Source organism: Notolepis coatsorum (assembly GCF_963971535.1).
Source record: "Notolepis coatsorum genome assembly, chromosome: 14".
Classification (NCBI taxonomy): Eukaryota; Metazoa; Chordata; class Actinopteri; order Aulopiformes; family Paralepididae; genus Notolepis; species Notolepis coatsorum.
In genome coordinates, this window is record NC_140178.1 from 83,155,127 (window position 1) to 83,177,105 (window position 21,979).

The window sequence follows — 21,979 nt, forward strand, 5'->3', positions numbered from 1 at the left end:
TATTAAATCTAGAATAATTAAACTTGAAGACATGGTTAAGTTTCAAACAATGTTAATTATGTTTAGGGCAAGAAATAATACACTGCCAGAAAAACTACAAAATCTTTTTCATTTAGAAAGTGAGTTTAGTAGGAGAAAATACAATTTTAAACATCAGTTTGCACGTACCACACTTAAACAGATGTGTCCTTCAGTTATTGGTGTAAAGTTGTGGAATTCTCTCCATAGCGAGCTTAAGGGATGTAACAGTGTTTATCAATTCAAAAAAATGTATACAAAAAAATTTTTTAGTCAGTATGAAAATCAAAATGTGATCTGAATAGTGAGATCTTTTCTTTTTTTTCTCTTCTCTTTCTTTTCTTCTTTCTTCTTTATCATTATTATTATTATTTAAATTTTTCTTGTTTAACTGTGGATTGTGTTTCTTTTATAATGGTATAAATGATTATTTTTGTAAATAAGGTTGTACACCGACCATTAAGAAAATACATGTTAGTTTAGGAATAAGGGGCAGGTAACTATAAGATTTATTCTTCTTCCTGCTCCTTTTGTCCATGGAATGACTATTTATGATTTTTTTTAATGAAGAAACTATGATTGTATTATTCCATGTGGCAAATAAAAAACTCTGAACTGAACTGAACTGAAGAAGAAGAAGAAAAACACAAGAACTGGAGTTACAAGGTTTTCTGTGATATGAAAGTTTGAATTCACTCACCCAGGATAAGTACCACAGCATAGTGTTTCATCATGACAGGTCTCTCTCCAAAGCCTCAATACATGATTTCTCACTCTGTGTACACTAACCATCGCAGAGATTTGCACAGCACCCAAATTTGAGACAAATGCAAAAAAAAGCAATGCAAATCCACTAACTCAGATTGGGAAACAAACTTCTAGAACAACAAAACATACAGAGAGGAAAGAGGCAAAGGGGGTGGGGGGTGAGTAAAAATACCTCTGTCATTGATGATGGATGAGGTGTATTGTATGCAACACATATGCTTTTACATAGCAGTGAAGATCTAGCAATTTGCCATCTAAAATATTCTGTTACAGTTCAATTGGATCACTTCAACAAAGTAATGTAATCAAATTACATTTGATTGATAGATTATATTGCCTCTTGTACATGCTCTTTCCCTTTCAAACATGTGTCTGAACCAGAGCAAACACGTTTTTCACCACCGTCCCAGAACCGTCCCGAAATACAATTTGAACCGTCCCAAAATTTATGTAAACCTTCCCAAAAATCGAAATGTAGTTTTTTGACTTTGGTTTTGTCGTCTATAGTTGTTATTGCCATAAGAAAACACCATTCAAATGATTAGGAAATAAATAATTGTATTTATTTGTATTTATATTCAATATGAGCCTGAGGCTGCAGAGAGTCCCGACACTGTGGAAAACCTCCTGTGTGGTCCCTGTCCCTAAGTGCCCGCGTCCCAGCACGTCCAAGGACTACAGGCCGGTGGCTCTAACCTCTCATATAATGAAGACCATGGAGAGGTTAGTCCTGGAGCAACTCCGCCCGGTGATCAAACCCCGCCTAGACCCACTCCAGTTCGCCTACCAGCCCCGACTGGGGGTAGAGGATGCTGTCATCTACCTGCTGAACCGAGCCTACACTTACCTAGACAAGCCGGGGAGCACTGTGAGAGTCATGTTCTTTGACTTCTCCAGTGCTTTTGATACCATAAGGCCTGGGCTGCTGGGTGAGAAGTTGGAGGCGATGCAGGTAGAGGCCCCCCTGGTGTCCTGGGTTGTTGACTATCTGACGGGCAGACCACAGTATGTGCGCCTACGGAGCTGTGTGTCAGACAGACTGGTCAGCAACACCGGGGCCCCGCAGGGGACAGTCCTCTCTCCCTTCCTCTTCACTGTCTACACCAACGACTTCCACTATCGGTCAGAGTCCTGCCACCTTCAGAAGTTTTCTGATGACTCTGCGATAGTGGGATGTATAAAGGACGGTGACGAGAGGGAATACCGGGAACTGGTAGTTAAATGTGGCGAAGACCAGGGAACTGGTGGTGGAGCTGGGGAGGAGGAGTAGTGCACCTGTGACCCCCGTTTCCATCAGGGGAGTCAATGTGGACATGGTTGAGGAGTACAAATACCTCTGTGTGGACATCGACAACAAACTGAACGGGTCAAAACATGCAGAAGAACACAAGAGGCACAAGAAGGGCCAGAGCCGACTCTACTTCCTCAGAAGGCTGAGATCCTTCAATGTCTGTACAAGGATGTTGAGGATGTTCTATGAGTCGGTGGTGGCAGGCGCCTTCCTGTACGCTGTGACCTGCTGGGGCAGCGGACTGAGAGCAGGGGACACTATGACGAACCAGAAGAGGTTTGTCATATAAAGGAAGTCAACACATGAGAGTTCAATTTAACAACAATGATTTATTTAATCCTATCTAAAAACAATAATTGATTAAACAACAAAAGCATAAACAAATAGGTATGTATCAGAATGGATAAGGATCCCAAGATGGTTCACTTGGTGGCTGATACAACCTGTGGTGTCTGAAGTGGAAAAGCAGATGGGAGAAGCACACAGAAGGGTTAGACAAGGGAAACATATATACTGTGTGTGCAGGCAGCTCTCTGCACTGCCCAGGTGATTCAAATTGGGGTAACGACCTACCCACTCCAACCTGCTCTTTGAGTCAGAAGACTCCCCATTGCAGGTAGAGTGGGGGTCGTCACACCCTCCCCCTAAAGACAAGGGTTCTACCCTGTTAACAAATTACATTTTTATTTATAAGTGACTAACCCAAATGTAACAATAATACTTTTTCCCAAATTCAACATAGGTTTACCCTTCACCCATTCCCCTCACCATCCTGCCTCCGCTCTCAGCAACATAGGGCCCTAGGTAGCTATTTTAAGAGAGCAGGAGACAGTAGGGATTGGGGAACAGACAAAACAAGAGTTGCACACCAGAGGAGCACACAAATACAAATTACAAAGCACAAAAGTCAACAATCAAACACATGGGCCAAAAAGGGATATTTTATCTACAGAGCTAAATGGCGTTTCCAACCAACCTATCAAGCATACCCCACATAGGTTAAGGGTTAGGCCTCGGGTTAGGCCTCTTTGTGCATTATCAAAATTAGCGCTAGGCTTATAATACAACAGTCACAGAATTAACAACACCACAAATCATCTCCAACACCCCTGCGGACCGGTCACCCTTTCCCCTCACCCTCCTGCCTCCGCTCTCTGCAACATAGGATCCTAAGAAGCAAATTAAGAGAACAAGAGACAGAAGAGATTGGGGGAGCAAACGAGACGAGAAGAACAGAATGTTAAAAGGTGAAGCACATCAAAACAATAATCAACCCTATAAGGTCGCCATAAACTTAAATGGTCAACCATGCCCAGACGTAAACTTAAACGGTCAACCATGCCCAGACGCATGTCATCAGGTGCTGGAAAGTTGCGGGCACAACAACATCCTCCATCTCAGCACAACGACCATAAAGAGATTTTATCTTCTTTTTTTTTCTTTTTCCAGTTCTCCTTTCCTTTCTCTTTTTTTCCGTTTTCATTTTCTCCTTCCCAACCATCTCACTCTGAATAGTCATGGGACCACCAACTTTCTCACCAAACCTCAGGTCATCAAGGCTAAACCCTGTGACCTCCTGGGCGACCTCTCTGGAAGCCAGTAGGAGCAATGGCAGTCCCTCCTCAGGAACGGCCACTGGAGAGGTGGAACAGAAAGAAACATTAATGCATTCCCCATTATTCCCCCCCCCCCTTCAGATGGGCAAAAGGTGGTGGGCGTCAGGAGGTCCACATGATCACATGTTAATGCATCTCCGCCTTTGGCAATAACATTTGAGATAACATTTGCCTCATCCATATTCTCAAATGGCACGGCTGTATCTAACAGTGTTTCCCAAGCCGGATCAATTTCCACCCCTGTAGCCAAATCAGACTGTGACATGGACTGAAATGGGTCAGGCAGAACCAAACTAAGATGAACAGACTCAACATCCGCGCCTTGGGCAACCCCCTGCGCATCACACGTTGCTGTCATTTCCTGTGCCACTGCACAGGCTGGATGCACAATGACAACATTTGATATGTTGTCATTGTCAACACCGTCAAACATAGGACTAGGAGAGTCTTGTGGTTCTGGACTAGGAGAGTCTTGGGGTGCTGGACTAGGAGAGTCTTGGGTGACTACACTTGGGAGAGGCCCCTCGGCCCACACCCGCACCCCAGCAAGATTGTTACCCAGGTCGATGTCCACACCAACTACAGGCAACCCAGCGTGCACACCTCTCTGCATAACACCACTTCCCAAACCTGAAATGAGAGAAATGTTAGGCACAGAAACAGGGAACACAGACAATGGTGGACGAGGAGAAAACAATAAATCCAGCTCCCTATGCTGCAGATCTATATATTCGGCAAGCTCAGCCTTCTGCCTAATCTCCTCCAAAGCGAACTCTTGTCTGTGCTTTGCCTCTTGTAAAGCCAACTCTCGCCTGAGCTGCCGTATCAGAAGTTCCTTCTGCCGCTCAAAACTGAGTGCCATAGTGCACTATTGGCCTAAACAAAGTGAGCCGCACTCACAAACAAAGTGCCATACGACACAGGCCTACAAAACAAACAAAACCTATGCTGGGACAATGAAGCGTGAATACCATTAAAAAACAAACAGTCTGATCAAATGAAACCTCCCCCCCTGACTAGCTACAGGGCCTAACTAACTAACTAACTACCTCAAAAGCTCAATCTTCATGCCACTACTTGTAGGGGGTACTGATGCACTAGAACTCTCTGGGCAGAAAAGTACCTGTTATACAGCCACTCCTCTGAGCCAGAGACGTGCTCCCGAGAGGACAAAAGCGCCTATGCCAGTGCCTGTCTCTGCCTACGTTTTTGCGGCCGCCTAAAAAAGAAAATACCAAGACAAGTCCCCCTATTGGAAACCTGCCCTCTTCGCCTACCTGGGGATTTTTGGTACCCAAAACACACAGACTGTATTATTAAGGCATCAAACCCCAAAGTCTCAACACAAGCAATAACAAACAAACAAAACAAAGTAACAAATCTCCACCACAAGAAATCTGCACAAACAAACTGCCACTTCCCCCAAATACCAAACAATCAAACCCCAATAACAAAGACCAAATCACATGAGCTCACTCCCTAACACTGGCATACAAATAATTAGGCTACAAACAAATTCTAGCCAACAGGCTACAAATACAATACTAGCTGCAACCCTCAGGCCACAGACACTAGACACTTGAGTAATATACTCAAGTTCAATACGGGGCTCTGTCCAGACACGACCAAACCGATCCAAGTCCAATGTCGAAGAGGCTGGTTCCTCGCACTTCCGTCTACTTCCTTCTCCGTCTCTCTCGTACGCTCTCTGCCTGCCACCGCCCCCTGCTGGTACCGCCAACTAGGCACACACGGAAAAGGCTGATAGAGTAGGGTCCAGTAATACAAGGGAAACATATATACTGTGTGTGCAAGCAGCTCTCTGCACTGCCCAGGTGATTCAAATTGGGGTAACGACCTACCCACTCCAACCTGCTCTTTGAGTCAGAAGACTCCCCATTGCAGGTAGAGTGGGGGTCGTCACAAAACAAACATTCTATTTTATTCTACTCTTATCTTAGGCAATTTGATTCGTTTTATTATTCTTATTCGTGACCTGTTCTGTCTAAATGTTTAATGTTGAGCAATTTGCAGTGTCAAATTTCCCTCTGGATAATAAAAGCATTTCTATTCTATTCTATTCTATTTGTAGCAGGGTGGATTATCCCTGCTTCGTGGGAACGGGTGGGCACAATCACTGGGTAGCGAGACACAGTAGAGCTCTGTCTGACTGCACCTCCGTCTTTGAGTCTGGCGCTTCAACCGGAGGCTGGTAGTGTGAGTGGATGGGGCCCGGGATTTACCAACCTGGTCTGGTACTCTGGTCTTCCTCCCCTGCAGCAGGGTGGTCAGCAGTACTCCCCAACACGCTCCCACTTCCCCCAATTGCTCCTTTAAACCCTCTCACACCTAGTGACTGAATTGTAAATAGATACCCTGGGTTCCCCCCGCAAGCAGTACCCTCCCTCACTGACCCTAGAAACCTTACAATAAAAAGGGAAAGGTAGAATAGGAAGGGGTCAAACATATATACGTTACCCACACCTAGGGTGACCAGATGCAAAAAGTCCAAAAGTGGGACAACAGTAAGATTTTGGTGGGACAAAGTGGGACAACAGTAAGATTTTGGTGGGACAAAGTGGGACAAAGTGGGACAGATAGATAATGTACATTTTTGTATTAGAATAACTGCCATGGTCTTCACTGAATAGATTTAAATCAAAGGTTAAAGGTTAAATCAAAATAAATACAAATTAAATACCACCTAACATCTGTTTTAAATATTCAAACGTCATCACTTGACAGGAATGTCTTGTGTTTGATATTCCCTGTTAACACAGAACTAGGGAAAACAGTGTAGTATAATACAAAAATAATAATACAAATAAATTGTGTTTCTATATTAGAATAACTGCCATGGTCTTCACCGAATAGATTTAAATCAAAGGTTAAAGGTTACCACAGTCGGCTGACCTGTATGAATGGGAGTGTTGTACTGTGTGATAGACACTTGTTATCTCAGCTGCAGTGACCTTGTCCGTCTGGCTATCATTGTTTGGTTTAAAAAGAAAGGTATGTTTCTTTTTGGTGAGCCACTTTCAAGTGAGACTCACATCCACTGTGGCGCTTCAAGTCGTATTCTCCTCCATGCGCAATTGAAAATGAACTATGACACAAAACACAGAAAGCCTGCTGCGGATTGCCTGCCATCTGCCTCACCCAGTCATGTGTCGTTTGCCAGTCTTGGTTGTAACTGCAGGTCCGTTTATTTTTACTGCTTTCCATCTTGAACTAGTTTGCTTGTAATGTTGTTGTGTTTTTTTTTACCAATCAGATTTGCGATATGAGGTAGCGTCACGACTCAGTCTCAGTCACGTCACAAGCAGGCAAGCAGCGCGCTAAAGTACTATAACCAATCAGAGCAATGTGTGTGGACAAGAGGCGGGTTGCTACGTTTACTGTCTGTAGGGAGGGGCTTTTAGACACATGTTTTTTTTGGCTTCGAAAAGAGGGACATCCTCTCAATATGAGGGACGCGGGACATTTGGTCAAATGGTGGGACAGTACAACCAAAAGGGGGACACCTGGTCACCCTACCCACACCAAAAGAGTTATTAAACGGCTCAGGAATGGACACGCACACAGAACTCCCATCTAATTCTTTACTGTTATTTTGTACTGTTTAGTTACAAGGATGAATAGGAGTGCTCTAATGGACTGTAGTCCTACTATAACTCCATGTGCAACTCAATACCTTATGTCTACGTATATTCTACACACACCTCTGTGTTAGTGCCAGGAATAATATACTTTAATGCCTTTGACTCCTCGCCCACGTCTGGGTCAGTACCATGTATACTACATTTTACCAGGCTTTAATTATATGGTGAGAATAATACCTCTCTGGGCTTTACTTATGATGCCCCAGGTCTGTAACCCCCCCACAGGGAAAGGGTTAATTAGATGGGAAAATATTATTAACGAACCAAACACGTTATCACACTCAAAGAAAATGAAAAGAAATCAAAAGGTGGGCCCACAAATACCAAACACAAGTCCTATATTAATGCCGGCATATATTGTTTGGGGTTCCCCTTATGAACTGTAGTTAGCAACGTTAACCTCGCCCGCAGGCTGCACCACACTGTGTACTGTGTAATAGCACCGGAGCATAGATGCTCAATTGTACTCAACCAAAATGGCGGCCTCGCCGCGCCACCGTCGTCCGGAAGGCAAGATGGCGTCGAAGGCTCTCGGAGAGGGCGCTAGCAAGCGGGATTGGAACAGAGGGCAGTTTTGGGCTGAGAGCGTGTGCTGGGTGGTGGCGACCTCTGTTGGTCGGGACGAACTCCCGTGCTCTGAAGGTGTGGTAAATTCCCACAGACTTTCTACAATAATTTGAGGTTATTGTAGTACAATACAATGAGATTGATTAACTGGAAGGAGGAGAAAGGGATAATTCATACTAATAGAATCGTTGGTCTCCTTATCTGACTTTAGCAGATGAGGAATAAAACGTTTACGCCAGACAAACCAGAACTGTATTTCAACTCAGCTGATTTATTTGAGTCAGGGCCAAGAGTGAATAAAAGGTTGACTTTTACATACAAAAGATTATCAGAAAACATTAACAGCTGTCTGTTGTACAGAAATATCACAATCAGGTTTGCATCTCCAACCTCAATAATGTACATAAAACAGTCGGTAACATAATCTGAACATACATTGACCATGCTGCACCCATTTATACATGAGTAAATCTGGTTTCAGATATTTAAGGATTTACACTAAACTTTAAACAACAAATGGTGTTTTCCCATGATTTTACTCACATAAAATGCAAACAGCACAGCAGTTCAGTCTCTCTGGTGGTGAAGCGGTGGAGCTCAACAGACCCCCTGGGTTGTGTTTGGTCTGAGAGCTCCAGAATAACCCTATGTAGGCCCTTATATCCTATCATTTCTAGCCAATAATACATATGGCTGGTCCAATCCAGCGTCTTCTTGTGGGGGTTGATCTCTTGTGGGGGGTGTCCTTGTGGGCGCTGGCAGCCCCCCCCCCCCTGGGGTTGTGGCGACGTTGATGGGACAGAGACAGAAGGGGCCCATCGGTGGCCCACGTCCGTGTGATCTTTTGCTGAGATGAAGGGGCCTGGCTTGTCTCACGAGGGGGGGTGTGACATGATCGCTTTGACCCTTTGGGCCCTATTTACCATACAGTACTAATCTGATCACCTAGTGGGGGTGACCTTTGTCTATTCAACTATCCCTGCCACCACTTCTGCTAAACAGTATACAAGGCTGTTTATGAAATTCAACTCAATATTACCACATTCCCCGTTTTGACGATTCTTATCGTCACATATGATATATTGACTTGATTTTCTATACATACTAGCCATAAAATTTAACATAATTACAAAAATCATAAATTTTGAATTTTTCACAATTTTTCTTCTCAATTTGTTCCATTCTTCTTTGGTACATCTCATCAATTTTTGCCTTCTTGTCTTCTTCTTTTCTTTCCCCCATTTCCCCTGACTATGGCCCCCTCCCGGGGAATCCAAATGACCCATTCATCCAGAACCCCAATTAACCTACTCTGCCTTAAATGAAACAGTGTTTACCACTCTTTCATCCGGCCTCGTCCTCTGGGCACATTGAATATGCTAAAAACAATTAAAACAATTTAATCTAAACATTACACATTTCAAATAAAACACAATTTTTTAAAATTATGGTATCCGTTTACATGATCTGGGGAGACACAGAGATTATTATTCATTCTTTCATACATTTTGCTTCTCCTCTCCTGTTAATTCCTTTTCCAAGTCAGCCCAATCACATTTTGCATAATCAACTCAGTTGGTCTTCTCACCTCTCCCCCCTTTATGAACATCCCATGGACATAACACCCATGGACATAACAATACCTACCACCTCAGCGCACAGTCGACAGGGAGGGAGGAGCATCACGCAAGGAAATTATTTTTTCATCATGTCGGCCATAACCTACACCTTACTTTTTACTCCACCTATGTGTATGTGTTTAGTTTAGTACTCTTGCGTTGTGTCATAATCTATACCAGTTGTTACCGTTCAGTCACCTCCCGTCCAACATACCAATCAATCACACAGAGGCCCTTGTTCAACGCTTTGGCTGCACAGTCTCCGACCGTTTTCGCCCCCCCCCCCCTCCACCCCATGTCGGCCAGCCTCAGCTGAAGCCAATGTTTGTAGGCCTGGACCTCGTCATATTCTGTCCCATGACTGTATTTCCATGGATCTACAGACGAACGACTCCGTCAGTCTGGAGGTTTGTCTCAACCTCCGGCCTTTGTATCCGGGGCTATATTGAAGGAGGGGCCGCGTCTACAAGCGACCTCTTTCCACAGTCCAACAATCTCCCACAGGAACTGACTGAACGGGTTCACACCATCGTGTCATAATCTAATGAAATGTATTCCTACACATTTTCCCCATGATCCCTCCACTTGTGATGGTCCATCCTCCCTCTCCGACTGAACTGCAAGGGAACAAGAACACAAAACAAATTTTCTTTACACAATATGTCAAATATTTCTCAAGAGAAACCAAATGTTTAACCATTATGCAAACGTAATGGGACCACTTAACTGCCATCGATCTGTCCCAATGCATCTCACGCTCCAACAGTCCTCTCACCAGATCATGACAGAGAAACAACAAACAAAAGGCAAATAATCAAAAAAACATTCCAACAGATGTGAAAGCAAATCAAATGAAAATAACCAGCTCCAACCGCAGACCACCTTAATGGTTATTTAGAAAGAAAAGAAAAGAAACCAAAACTCTACATCTAAACCTTTCATACCTAAAACAGTAAATCAATACATCTCATCACCCAACCGTACCATCCACATATGTCAGTGACTTTGACACCTCTTAAGCCAGCACATTCTCCCTCTACAGGCCCCATTCACACCCATTCAGGCCACACAATCATAGATCAAAAATAGAAAAGAAATCTAAAAATTTTTACTTCAATACCTCATCCCTGCAAAACATTCAACAGAAATCAAATCAAATGAAAGTAATAAAGACAAACTCCTTCAGTAAAACAAATGATATGAAACAAATGATAATGGTATAACCCAAGTGGTTCGATACACCCCTTACCTAAACACATTTTGTTATTTCTAAGACTAGTTTCACCTTAAGTGAAAGCTAAGTTGTGTGCGTGTATGTATGTGAAATCAGATCGTGTGAATGTGTGTCTGTGTGTGTGTGTGTCTGTGTGTGTCTGTGTGTGTGCGTGTGTGTGTCTGTGTGCGTGTGTGTGTGTGTGTGTGTGTGCCTGTGTGTGAATGGGTTTTTAAGGCTTCCTGGCCACCATCCCCCGCTCAATCATTCACCGAAATCAAAAGGACCTCCCAATCTCACACATACATACAAAAATTAAATTTAAATAAAAAATAACATCTGTACCAACTCAACCAAACCTCCACTTTCACAGTGCCACAACACATTCTAAAAAAGAAATAAAAGCTAAAACCCACCAAACATCACAATTCAACATCATCCACGCCTCATTCATATTATAAACATATACCCTTCACCACACTCGTTAATCATCTCACATTTCTGACAAACAAAGGTTAGTTCTTCTGCACTCATCTCTTCTGCTCTCTCATCAGGCTACACTCATCTCTGGCTAATACAATTCACACTTAATTTCTACACTCCTACCTACTGCCAGAGAGAGTCTAGGAACTCTCCCTCAACGACAGAACCTCAAAGCATTCCTAGTACCTTGAGAGTCTACCGCTATTCTCCCTAACCAAAAAGCTAGCCCTTCAAAAGTCATAACCCCATTGAACGACTACCCCCCTGATTGTCTCACTCACTGACCCACCTGTGTTCTGTATTAGCACGCCTCCTGTCTCAACATTTCCCCCGTCATAAAAATAACTGCCAACTGTTCTCTCACTCTACAACTGTCTCCTGCATCTTCACCTCTGACCCTCTCCTGTTGCATCTAATCTCACGCCATCCTGTCATATAAGAACCAACAGCCATTGTAAACAACAGCTGTATGCACGACCCCCCTTGGGCCCTCCTGTAAACACCAAAAAGGGTCAAACTCACACATTTCATCCCCCAGGGGCAGCTGTCCCCTAGAGTCTAAAAGTAATACACCATCATACAGTCATCAAAATAGCATATAAACCAAACCCCTTGTCACTAAATTACCCCACTGTGACCCAAGGATTTTGCAATTGGCATTTAAAGACATAACATTCTAACAGTATTTCAACATAGCAATGAAACTCATTAAGGATTAATAAAAACAATCGTTTCGATCACTGTAAACACAACGTTCTAACCATATTAACAGTGTATTAAAAGATTTAACAATCTAAAACAAGCATCAGCAAATTATCCTGCTTCACAACTGGGCCTGTATCAAATTCCACTATAAAACATTTAGCAAATAATATAAACATTATCCTATTTAAATCAATGGTGTCATTAAAGCTATATCAAGTATCAACATCTGACATTTCAACATCAATGCATTCTATACAAGCATCTTAATTCAAGCTACATAAAACACAACATTATTATTCCAAGCTTACAATTGTACACATTACCCCTATTATACATGTAAGCATCATTCATTTCAGCATAACATTTATAGTGGTTAGTCCTAAATGCTCCTTTCTTCATACACATGTGATAAATTGATTTTACTGCAAGCATTGTGTAACTCTAGTGTAGAGCCATTTTCCAAATTCAGCCTATAGCTACTCTCAAACTACCGTTTATCTGTGTATCATGTATGCAATAAAAGTTATGATGTATTTTAACACGGGTGACTGAATTTGCAAATCTGGTATGTAGTTGTAGCAGTACTGACTATCTGATAAATTGAAACTGGGGGACCCTGATGTAAACAAGACAAAAGTCTTCCTTTGGTCTGCATCCCCTTAACAATTGTGTGTATTGAGCTGTACTTATTTCTAATCTAACCACCATACATGTTACACCTCTTCCCCTCCTTACACAAAAATACAATGCACAATATACAAATATAACCATATTACATAATGCAGAATATTCTCTTACCCGTTATTCCTGTCCCCCGAGCGAACTATCACGAATGCACCAGACCCAATCCACGTTGTACCGCGCATGCGCAGTTGCAACCGAAGCGGCTGTTATAACGTCGTTTACGACAACCAAAATCTGCCACGACATTCATAACATGCCCCGATATTCATAATCTGCCACGACATTTATCACGTTATCTACCACGTTATCTACCCCTTCCCCAACATCATCAAAACTCGAAACGTAATGTCTGCCGCCCGCAAACGCCACAAAACAACGGCATGCAAGCTAACTAGCTTTAGCCAGCTCTAATGCGACGTTCAAGGCCCTCACGGGAGCCGTGCCTTTCAAGATCCGTTCATCCACGCAATTCGCTCAGTACCATCCAAAGCATAAACAACTCACACAAGCTTAAAATAACCAACCACTCTAACAGAAAAGAATTTTTAAAACATTTACACCGACCAACGCCGCACATATAGTTCAACACGAATCCTTTCTCCTACCTACTCCGCCTCACTCCATAGCACCGCGAACGTTACATACTCCCCACAACACCATGACGTCACCAAGCAGCGAATCCCTAATATCATATTATACCATCGTTACTGCATCAATAATAACCCTCAAAACGGCCACAATTTCTCCCGTCCACGTCTAGATTCGCCTCTCACCTGTACTCACCGCCACAGCGTTTAATCAATCCTCTCATAACGCCATTGTAACGTCCCCAGTTTCACCGCGGACTTTTCCACAGAGCTAAGCCAGCTAGCCCCAACCAACAGTAGGACTCGCCTCCAACATATGTCCGTTGGTCTATTAAAATATCATAACAAAATAACAATAAGCTCCTACGTTACGCCAATCATTCCCAACCACAGCCATAATTCATTCATGCATTTCTTAACCATAGCCATAGTACCCACATACAATCATTACTGAATGTTTAAGCTTACCATAGCACTGTTGTCGAATTTCTAGAAGTACTTTATCAGTCATCTTAACCAAATGTTTTTAAGCACATTGTTTTCGTATCACAGCGCACGTAATTGAATCAACACGCCGGTTTCGCTCAAGATTAAAAAGGGATCTCCGGACCCAATTCGATATTATACCTAAGGACGAATATATATCTTCATTTAATTCGGCCGATTGGTTCCCGCAGACACGTCCTGACTATCACGCGATCAGCCAGTAAACCATTCTATTATTGAGCCTCTTGAACACACCGGCACCCCTACCATCTATTAATTACTACGTGTTATTCCTGTAATCGCACAGACCAAGTTCCCCGATCATGCAGGGGCCAAACTCATCTTTACCATACCTGATTTGCATGTTCTAAATAACAACAGAGCTCTTCTTATACACAGCTCTCTCCCCATTCAGAACAAAAAAATCTTAATCAACCATTACCCGCGCCCTCTTCCTGAGAATAATTTTTAGGGAATCTATATACTCAGAACGCGCCCCTGTCGCACACACCAGATCGCCGCGCTTCCTAGCCAGAAAAGCCTTTTACCTGCCGTCATGCGACGCTATCTCCCTTTACATCATGACCAGATAGTCTGTGCGCCACCAACCTTCTTGGTGCAACTCCCCCGTATAGTTCATAGAGTATATTCCATACGAGTTAACCAACCCAACCCCCGTGGCCCGCTGGGCCGAGACCGGCCTCCTGTGTCCGAATAAACATACAAACATAAAAAGCCCACGTTTGCATGTTCACTGCACAACAAGCGCGATCGTCATACCTCCGGACATCCTAACCTAAGACACCGCAACCCCCAACCCTGCATGCAAAAGCCATATTCACCGTGGGCCCCAAACAGTGGCGTACACAACCAACCTTCATCCTGTCCTTCTCTCTCCTCCATTCAGACAACAAGCCCATCGTTAATCACTTCAAACGCAGCAACACCCCAGCTCTTTGCCCCGTGTCCCCAACACACAGCATGGTCCAGATACGACACATATGACAAGACCCTACCGCACCTTTTCAGGGGGAGACACAGAGGATCCGGGTCACGGCACCATTTCTGTGGTAAATTCCCACAGACTTTCTACAATAATTTGAGGTTATTGTAGTACAACACAATGAGATTTGACCATCTGGAAGGAGGAGGAAAGATTCATACTTGTAGAATCGTTGGTCTCCTCATCTGACTTAGCAGATGAGGAATAAAACGTGTACGCCAAACAAACCAGAACTGTATTTCAACTCAACTGATTTATTTGAGTCAGGGCCAAGGGTGAATAAAAGGTTGACTTTTACATACAAAAGATGATCAGAGAACATTAACAGAGCTGTCCGCTGTACAGAAATATCACAATCAGGTTTGCATCTCCAACCTCAATAATGTACATAAAACAGTCGGTAACATAATCTGAACATACATTGACCATGCTGCACACATTTATACATGAGTAAATCTGGTTTCAGATATTTAAGGATTTACACTAAACTTTAAACAACAAATGGTGTTTTCCCATGATTTTACTCACATAAAATGCAAACAGCACAGCAGTCTCTCTGGTGGTGAAGCGGTGGAGCTCAACAGACCCCCTGGGGTTGTGTTTTGTCTGAGAGCTCCAGAATAACCCTATGTAGGCCCTTATATCCTATCATTTCTAGCCAATAATACATATGGCTGGTCCAATCCAGCGTCTTCTTGTGGGGGTTGATCTCTTGTGGGGGGTGTCCTTGTGGGCGCTGGCAGCCCCCCCCCCCTGGGGTTGTGGCGACGTTGATGGGACAGAGACAGAAGGGGCCCATCGGTGGCCCACGTCCGTGTGATCTTTTGCTGAGATGAAGGGGCCTGGCTTGTCTCACGAGGGGGGGTGTGACATGATCGCTTTGACCCTTTGGGCCCTATTTACCATACAGTACTAATCTGATCACCTAGTGGGGGTGACCTTTGTCTATTCAACTATCCCTGCCACCACTTCTGCTAAACAGTATACAAGGCTGTTTATGAAATTCAACTCAATATTACCACAAAGGCAGCCGGGTGCAGATCTGGTTGTAGACAGCCGGAGCGGACTGGTTGTAGACAGCTGATGCTGGGTCGACGCGCATGTCTAACTTGCCCTCACTCACACTGCAGCTACACTCTGGGTCCCAAACAGCCCTCCTGCTAGACGGGAAATATCATAACGCAGGGTGTCCCTAAACACCGGTCCTCTTCGCGCCACGCTGGCGGGGCGCTTCGCTAGAGGGAATAACTTTAACTTAAACCCCTCAGGGCGATACCGCAATTCTTCTGGGATAACTTGTTGTATCGCTAGGGTATTCAGTAGGGAAACATGCAACACGCTTCTACGTTTACTGTTATAGGATAACCCGTAATATACTCAAGTTCAATACGGGGCTCTGTCCAGACACGACTGAACCGATCCAAGTCCAATGTCGAAGAGGCTGGTTCCTCGCACTTCCGTCTACTTCCTTCTCCGTCTCTCTCGTACGCTCTCTGCCTGCCACCGCCCCCTGCTGGTACCGCCAACTAGGCACACACGGAAAAGGCTGATAGAGTAGGGTCCAGTAATCCTGTTCATAATCCATATTCCAGCGAGTAGAACAAGGAGGGGCCTGCGTCATTGTTCGAGAGAATATTAGCAGAGACTAATTAGAATGTCTTGGTGCATCAGGGGAGATAAAAAGGCAAGTCAGCACATCTGAATAATAGGCATATTTTCAGGTTGCTACATTTCCCCCAACTTTGAACTCTGCAAGTTAACACAACGAAACACCAACTAACGCATGCATGAAAACGGTCCTGAGACCAACAGTTTCACGCATAGATCGACAATCACACACTATGCTAACAGTTTCACACACTCCTTCATGAGTTGGACACACTGTTCGACAAACACACTCTTGAGCACGTAGTCCTGGCGATACCGAGCGGGTAGCCGACCTCTGGTGCTCCTCTGGGGCCGGGTGGGTTCCACCCGGGGAGGTTCCACTTCCCCCACCTCCGACTCCGTGTCGGATGATTCAGTGTCCGTTGGCGGGTCATGGACCACAGCCTCGCCCTCCGGGGCCATCGGTGGACCGCCAGCGGCCTCTTCTTCGACTCCGTCTCCGCCGTCTTCCCCCTCCTCTCCTGAGGGGGTCGATTCCGCCTCTGACTCGGCGTTCGCTGCTTCTTCAGGGGCGTCCCATATGGGCCCGGGGTGGTTACACGCCCTAGGATGCGGTTCTCGCCGGTGCCCGAAAGCCTCTCCGATGTCTGATTCGGACGAGCTCCGCGGTGCCACCGGGATCCGTCGAGGGGCCCTCGCCCGCACTTCCGGGTCAGAAGCCGGGAAGGGACAGGTCTTGAGCTGGTTTTGATGCACGGTCCTTTCTGGACCCCCTGCTTCGGGCCTGACCGTGAACACAGGCGTCCCTTCGTGGCTCTGCTTAACCACCACATACGACGTAGGCTCCCACTTGTCCTGTATCTTATTACGGCCCCGGATTCGGTGGTCGCGTATCTGGACCCGGTCTCCGGCCCGCAGGAGTGCACCTCTGCTCTTCCTGTCGTAAATTCTCTTGCATCGATGGGACGCCTGCTTCGCCGTGGCCTCGGCGGCCTCCGCGGCAGCCTTTAGTCGCTCGTGGTGACTCTGCACCCACTCGTCCAGGTCCGCCGCCCCCTCCTCAATGACGTCTCTGCCCCCCAGGACATCCCGGGGCATCCTAGCGTCCCTCCCGAAGAGCAGGTAGAAGGGAGAGTATCCCGTGGAGGAGTGCACGTGGCAGTTGTACGTAAGTACCAACTCCGGTAGGTGCTCCTTCCAGTCCCGCTTCTTCTCTGTGGGCAGACTACGCAGCATGTCATGCATTGTCCGATTGAACCTCTCGCATTGCCCATTCCCCTGGGGATGGTAAGGCGTGGTGCGGCTCTTTGAAATTCCGTACAGTCGGCAGAGCTCCTTGATGACGCTCGACTCGAAATTTCACCCTTGATCGGCATGGAGTCGGGCAGGGCAACCGTAGTACACGAACCAGTACTTGATGATGGCGGCGGCGGTGGTCTTCGCAGTCTGGTCTTTGGTCGGTACGGCAATAGTGAACCTGGTGAACATATCGGTCAGCACCAGTACGTTCTCGTAGCCACCTGCCGACCTCTCCAATACGGTGAAATCCATGGCCAGGACCTCCATGGGTGCCGTCACGTTAGTGCAGGTCATCTGGGCCTGGGCTTTAGGGAACACATCGCAGGCTAATGCACATCGCGTCCCTCGTCCCCCGTAGTGTCCCGCATCTTCGTGCTGGGTCTCGTAGATCCTCCGTCGCAGGGCTGTGGGCACCACAAGCTGGAGAACCTCCTCCCCGTCGCAGGGATCGCTGACGCGCCGAAACAGTACTTGTTGGTGCAGACGGAACCGCTCCCACTGCCCGTATAACTTGCGGAGTTTCGGGTCTCCTTCTTTCAGCTGTACTTTAGCGGGAGGGACCCCCTGCGTCACCGCCCGCCACACCGGACCCAACTCGGGGTCGTCTGCCTGAAGTTGCCGCATTTCCGCCCAGTCATATCCGCTGTTCCCCTTCTGTGCCGCTATCTGTCGTGCACTGCCGCTCGGGACCTCCCGCGTCTCTGTCAGTCTCCCGGGGCACAGCAGAGCCCGTACTTCCTCCGCGGGGACCACGACCTAGCCATCGCGGGCGACTGGGGCGGGGACGGACAATGGGGCGGTCTGTTCTTGGAGACCCTGACGGGTGTGAGTGCCGGTCGCGGGTATCGTTAGGAAGTCTTTCTCTGTGTCTTCCACTTCGGGTTCTGATCGCATCGGCATGTGAGACAGGGCGTCTGCGTTCTGGTTGAGTCGACCAGGTTTGTAGTGCACCACGAAGTCGTACTCCGCCAGCTTAGCGTTCCAGCGCTGCTCCACTGCTCCCAGGTTGGCCGTGCCGAGGTGCCTCAGCGGGTTGTGGTCGGTGATCACGGTGAACTGGGCGTACATCAAGAGGTCTCTGAACTTCTCAGTGACTGCCCACTTCAGGGCGAGGAGTTCCAGCTTGAACGCACTATAATTTTGGTCATTCCTTTCGGACCCACGCAGGCCTCGGCTCGCAAAGGCGATGACTCGCTCCACACCCTCTTGTTTCTGACTTAGTACCGCTCCCAGTCCCAAGTAACTCCCGTCTGTGGTCACTATGAAGGGGAGCTGGAGGTCGGGGTAGGCCAGCACTGGGGGTGTCAAGAGGCACTTCCGCAGATGGTCGAAGGCCGCCTGACACTGCGGAGTCCACTTGAAGGCCTCGGGCCGGCCTTTGGCAAACCCCTTTTTTTCTTTCCCCATCAGGGCGTGCAGTGGCTGGGCCACCTGGGCGAAGCGGGGCACGAACCGCCGATAATAGGACAGGAACCCGATCACCTGCCTCACTTCCTTCGCTGAGCGTGGCGCCGGCCAGTCTTCCAACGCCTTCACTTTGTCAGTGTCGACCTGTATGCCTGCTGCGGAGACGATGTGCCCCAGGAACTTGACCTCGGTCTTCAGAAGGAAGCACTTTCGGGGCTTGAGTTTGAGTCCATGCTCCCGAAGCCGTCCAAACACCAGGTCCAACTTCTGACAGTGACTCTCGAAGTCACTGGCGAACACCAAGACGTCGTCTAGATAGACGAGTAGGACGTCGAAGGCCAGGTCCCCCAGCACGGCGGTCATCAACCGCTGGAATGTCGCTTGTGTGTTACACAGCCCAAAGGGCATACGGGTCCACTGGTAGAGGCCGAAGGGTGTCGTGACGGCCGTCTTCTCTTGGTCTTCTTCTTTCACCGCCACCTGGAAGTAGCCGGTGGTGAGATCAAGCGAGGAGAAGATCTTGGCCTGCCCCAAGGCGTCTAGGGACTCCTCGATGCGAGGTAGGGGGTACGCATCCCGGTGCGTCACGTTGTTTAGGCGGCGGTAGTCGCAGCAGAACCGCACGGAGCCGTCCTTCTTTATGACAATCACGGCTGGTGACGCCCACGGACTGCAGCTCTCTACCAGGACCCCCCGGTCCACCAGGTCTTGTACGTGCCGCTTCACTTCTTGGAACACGTGGGGCGGTATTCAGCGGTGTCGTTGCTTGACCGGGTGTGCGTCACCGGTGGGGACGTAGTGAGTGACCGTGGTCGTGTAACCATAGTCCCCGTCGTCAACGGAGAACACCGCCTTGTGTTTCTCCAACACTTGATTTAGCCGGCTCACTTGGGCCGGTGTGAGATCCTGCAGGTTCGCCTGTACGGCCACGGAGAGCCCTCGGGTCTCCTCGTACAGCTCCACTTCGGGCGGGCTGTCTCGAGTCTCAATTGCCGTCACTCGGACGCCTCCGTCTACTTCTTCCACGATCACCCTCTCCTTAGGCCGTACCCGACGGGGGCAGTGGAGCTCCGCCAGCCTGGACCGGGGTCGGAGCACCATCTCGGCGTCGGTCGGGTTCAACACCCTCACAGGCACTCTTCCCTGTCGGGCGTATGCCACCACGTTCGCCACTAGTAGTCCGGGGGGCAGGTTGGCACTCGGCGTGTTCTCTAGCATCACGGGACACCGCGTCCCCGCCGTCGTCTCACAGCGGCCTGGGACGATCACTTCGATGTGTGGGGGGATGACCACCGGCTCTCTGCCGGCCACCTTGACGTACCCCATCCTTCCCGGGGCGGTACACTCTCTGGCTTCTTGGGCTATGGCGGCGACCACACGGCGGATGGCGATGCTTCTAGCGTCGACACGTCTTCGGTTCGCCGGCCGCATCCCCTTGATCCCCTTGAACTACCCCGCCGAGCACGTTCATGCCCAGAAGTCCCTGGATGTCGTCTCCCGGGGCCACTCGGCCGGACTCGTCTTTTAGTATGAATATGCATTTCCCCGTAAATGTCATATCTAGGCACTTCACCTCGGCGTAGAGACACCCCACCACTGGGATCTCCAACCCGTTGGCGGCGATGAGAGTGATCCAGTTGGAGGGGGTCAACCTCGACCGCGGGAAGTGTCTTCGGAAGTGGCTTTCGTTCATGGTGGTGACTTCGGCGCCGGTGTCGAAGAGGCAGCGGGTCTCGACCCCGTCGATCTGGACGTCTAGGGTGAGGCATCCCTGTGCATCCCTGTGCACGTCTTGCGTCTCGGTGCCCTCCGCGGCTGAGTCGGCGACTCCGGTTCCGACGGCGTCGACTGTCCTTCGTGGTCCGGGTCGGTACCCGGACGGGCCCGGAGCTTCGGGGGTGGGAGTAGGGGCGGGGCGTGGCTCGCTGGCCGAGCGGGGGCAATCCCTGCTGATGTGGCCCGGCTGATTGCAGGCATAGCAGATCAACCTGCCGTCTTCGTCTCGGCGGGGCAGTTCCCGCTTGGCGGCAGGCGCGTCGTCTCGCCGTCGCCGTCCGGGGCCGCCTCTCTGGGTCCCGTCTCGCGCCTGTTGGAGGGCCTGAAAGAGTTGTTCCTGCCCTGCGAAGAGCTGCTTAAGAGCTTCCTGTAGTGCGTCTCCGCTCAGCGGGGCCTCTCGTCCCTCTGCGGCCGCGGCGTGGACCTGGGCCCGGACGCCACTCCTAGTGGGGGGCAGGACCATCTCCTCTTCGGACCAGTCTATCGCCGCCATCATCAATTCAAGAAACGTCCGCTCCCCGTCCTCCTTTACGTACTTCCTCATCTCCCGTCGCAGCATCCCATCCCTCAGGCCTATCACGAACTGCTCCTGCAGCTGGGCGGCAGGATCTGCGACTCGTTGGGGGTCTCGGCCCTGTATGCAACGCATCCGCTCCTGTAGGTCGTAGGCAAACTCTCTCACGGTCTCGCCATCTATTTGTCGGCGGTCGAGGAACTCTCCCAGGCGGACACTGACCGGGGTTTTGTCTCCGTACGTCTCCTGCAGCAATCGGAACACGGCGTCCGGCTCTGGGGGCCCCTTTCATCACGAAGCGCACCGTCCGTTTAGCCTCGCCTTTTAGATGCTGTTGTATGAACTCCGCCTGTTCGTCGCCGGGCACTCTGCTGATCCGGAAATGCGCTTTCATGTCCTGGATCCATTCCTCCACCAGCGGCTCTCCTCTCTCTTTTCCCCCACCGAACTCGCTGCACTTTCGGTCCCGTTGGACATACACGGTCGAGGGCGGCTTGGGTCTTTTCCAGGGCCAGCGCCTGTCAGTCCAGGAGGCCGGCTTGTGTGTGAGCCCTGTTCGCCAAGGCCTTCACTTGTGCCGTCAATTCCTCCATGGTGTCGGCCTCCTCTCTCTTTACCTCGGGGGCGGTGTCCTGGCCGTCTCGTTGCTCTTTTAGGACCGCCTGAGCGTAGC

General features: G+C 48.2%; 1 protein-coding gene across 1 annotated transcript in view; it reads right to left on the reverse strand.

Moving 5' to 3' along the window:
• Positions 1 to 18,233, reverse strand: part of LOC311240585 (adhesion G protein-coupled receptor E3-like) — a gene marked incomplete at both ends in the record, with an annotated part of 93,875 nt that extends 75,642 nt beyond the window's left edge. The window contains 3 exons of the mRNA XM_084329160.1: positions 3,617 to 3,712; positions 4,252 to 4,323; positions 18,125 to 18,233. Of these exons, the coding sequence (XP_084185286.1) occupies positions 3,617 to 3,712; positions 4,252 to 4,323; positions 18,125 to 18,233 (277 nt within the window). The remainder of the gene's footprint in view (positions 1 to 3,616; positions 3,713 to 4,251; positions 4,324 to 18,124) is intronic.
• Positions 18,234 to 21,979: the final 3,746 nt, after the last annotated feature.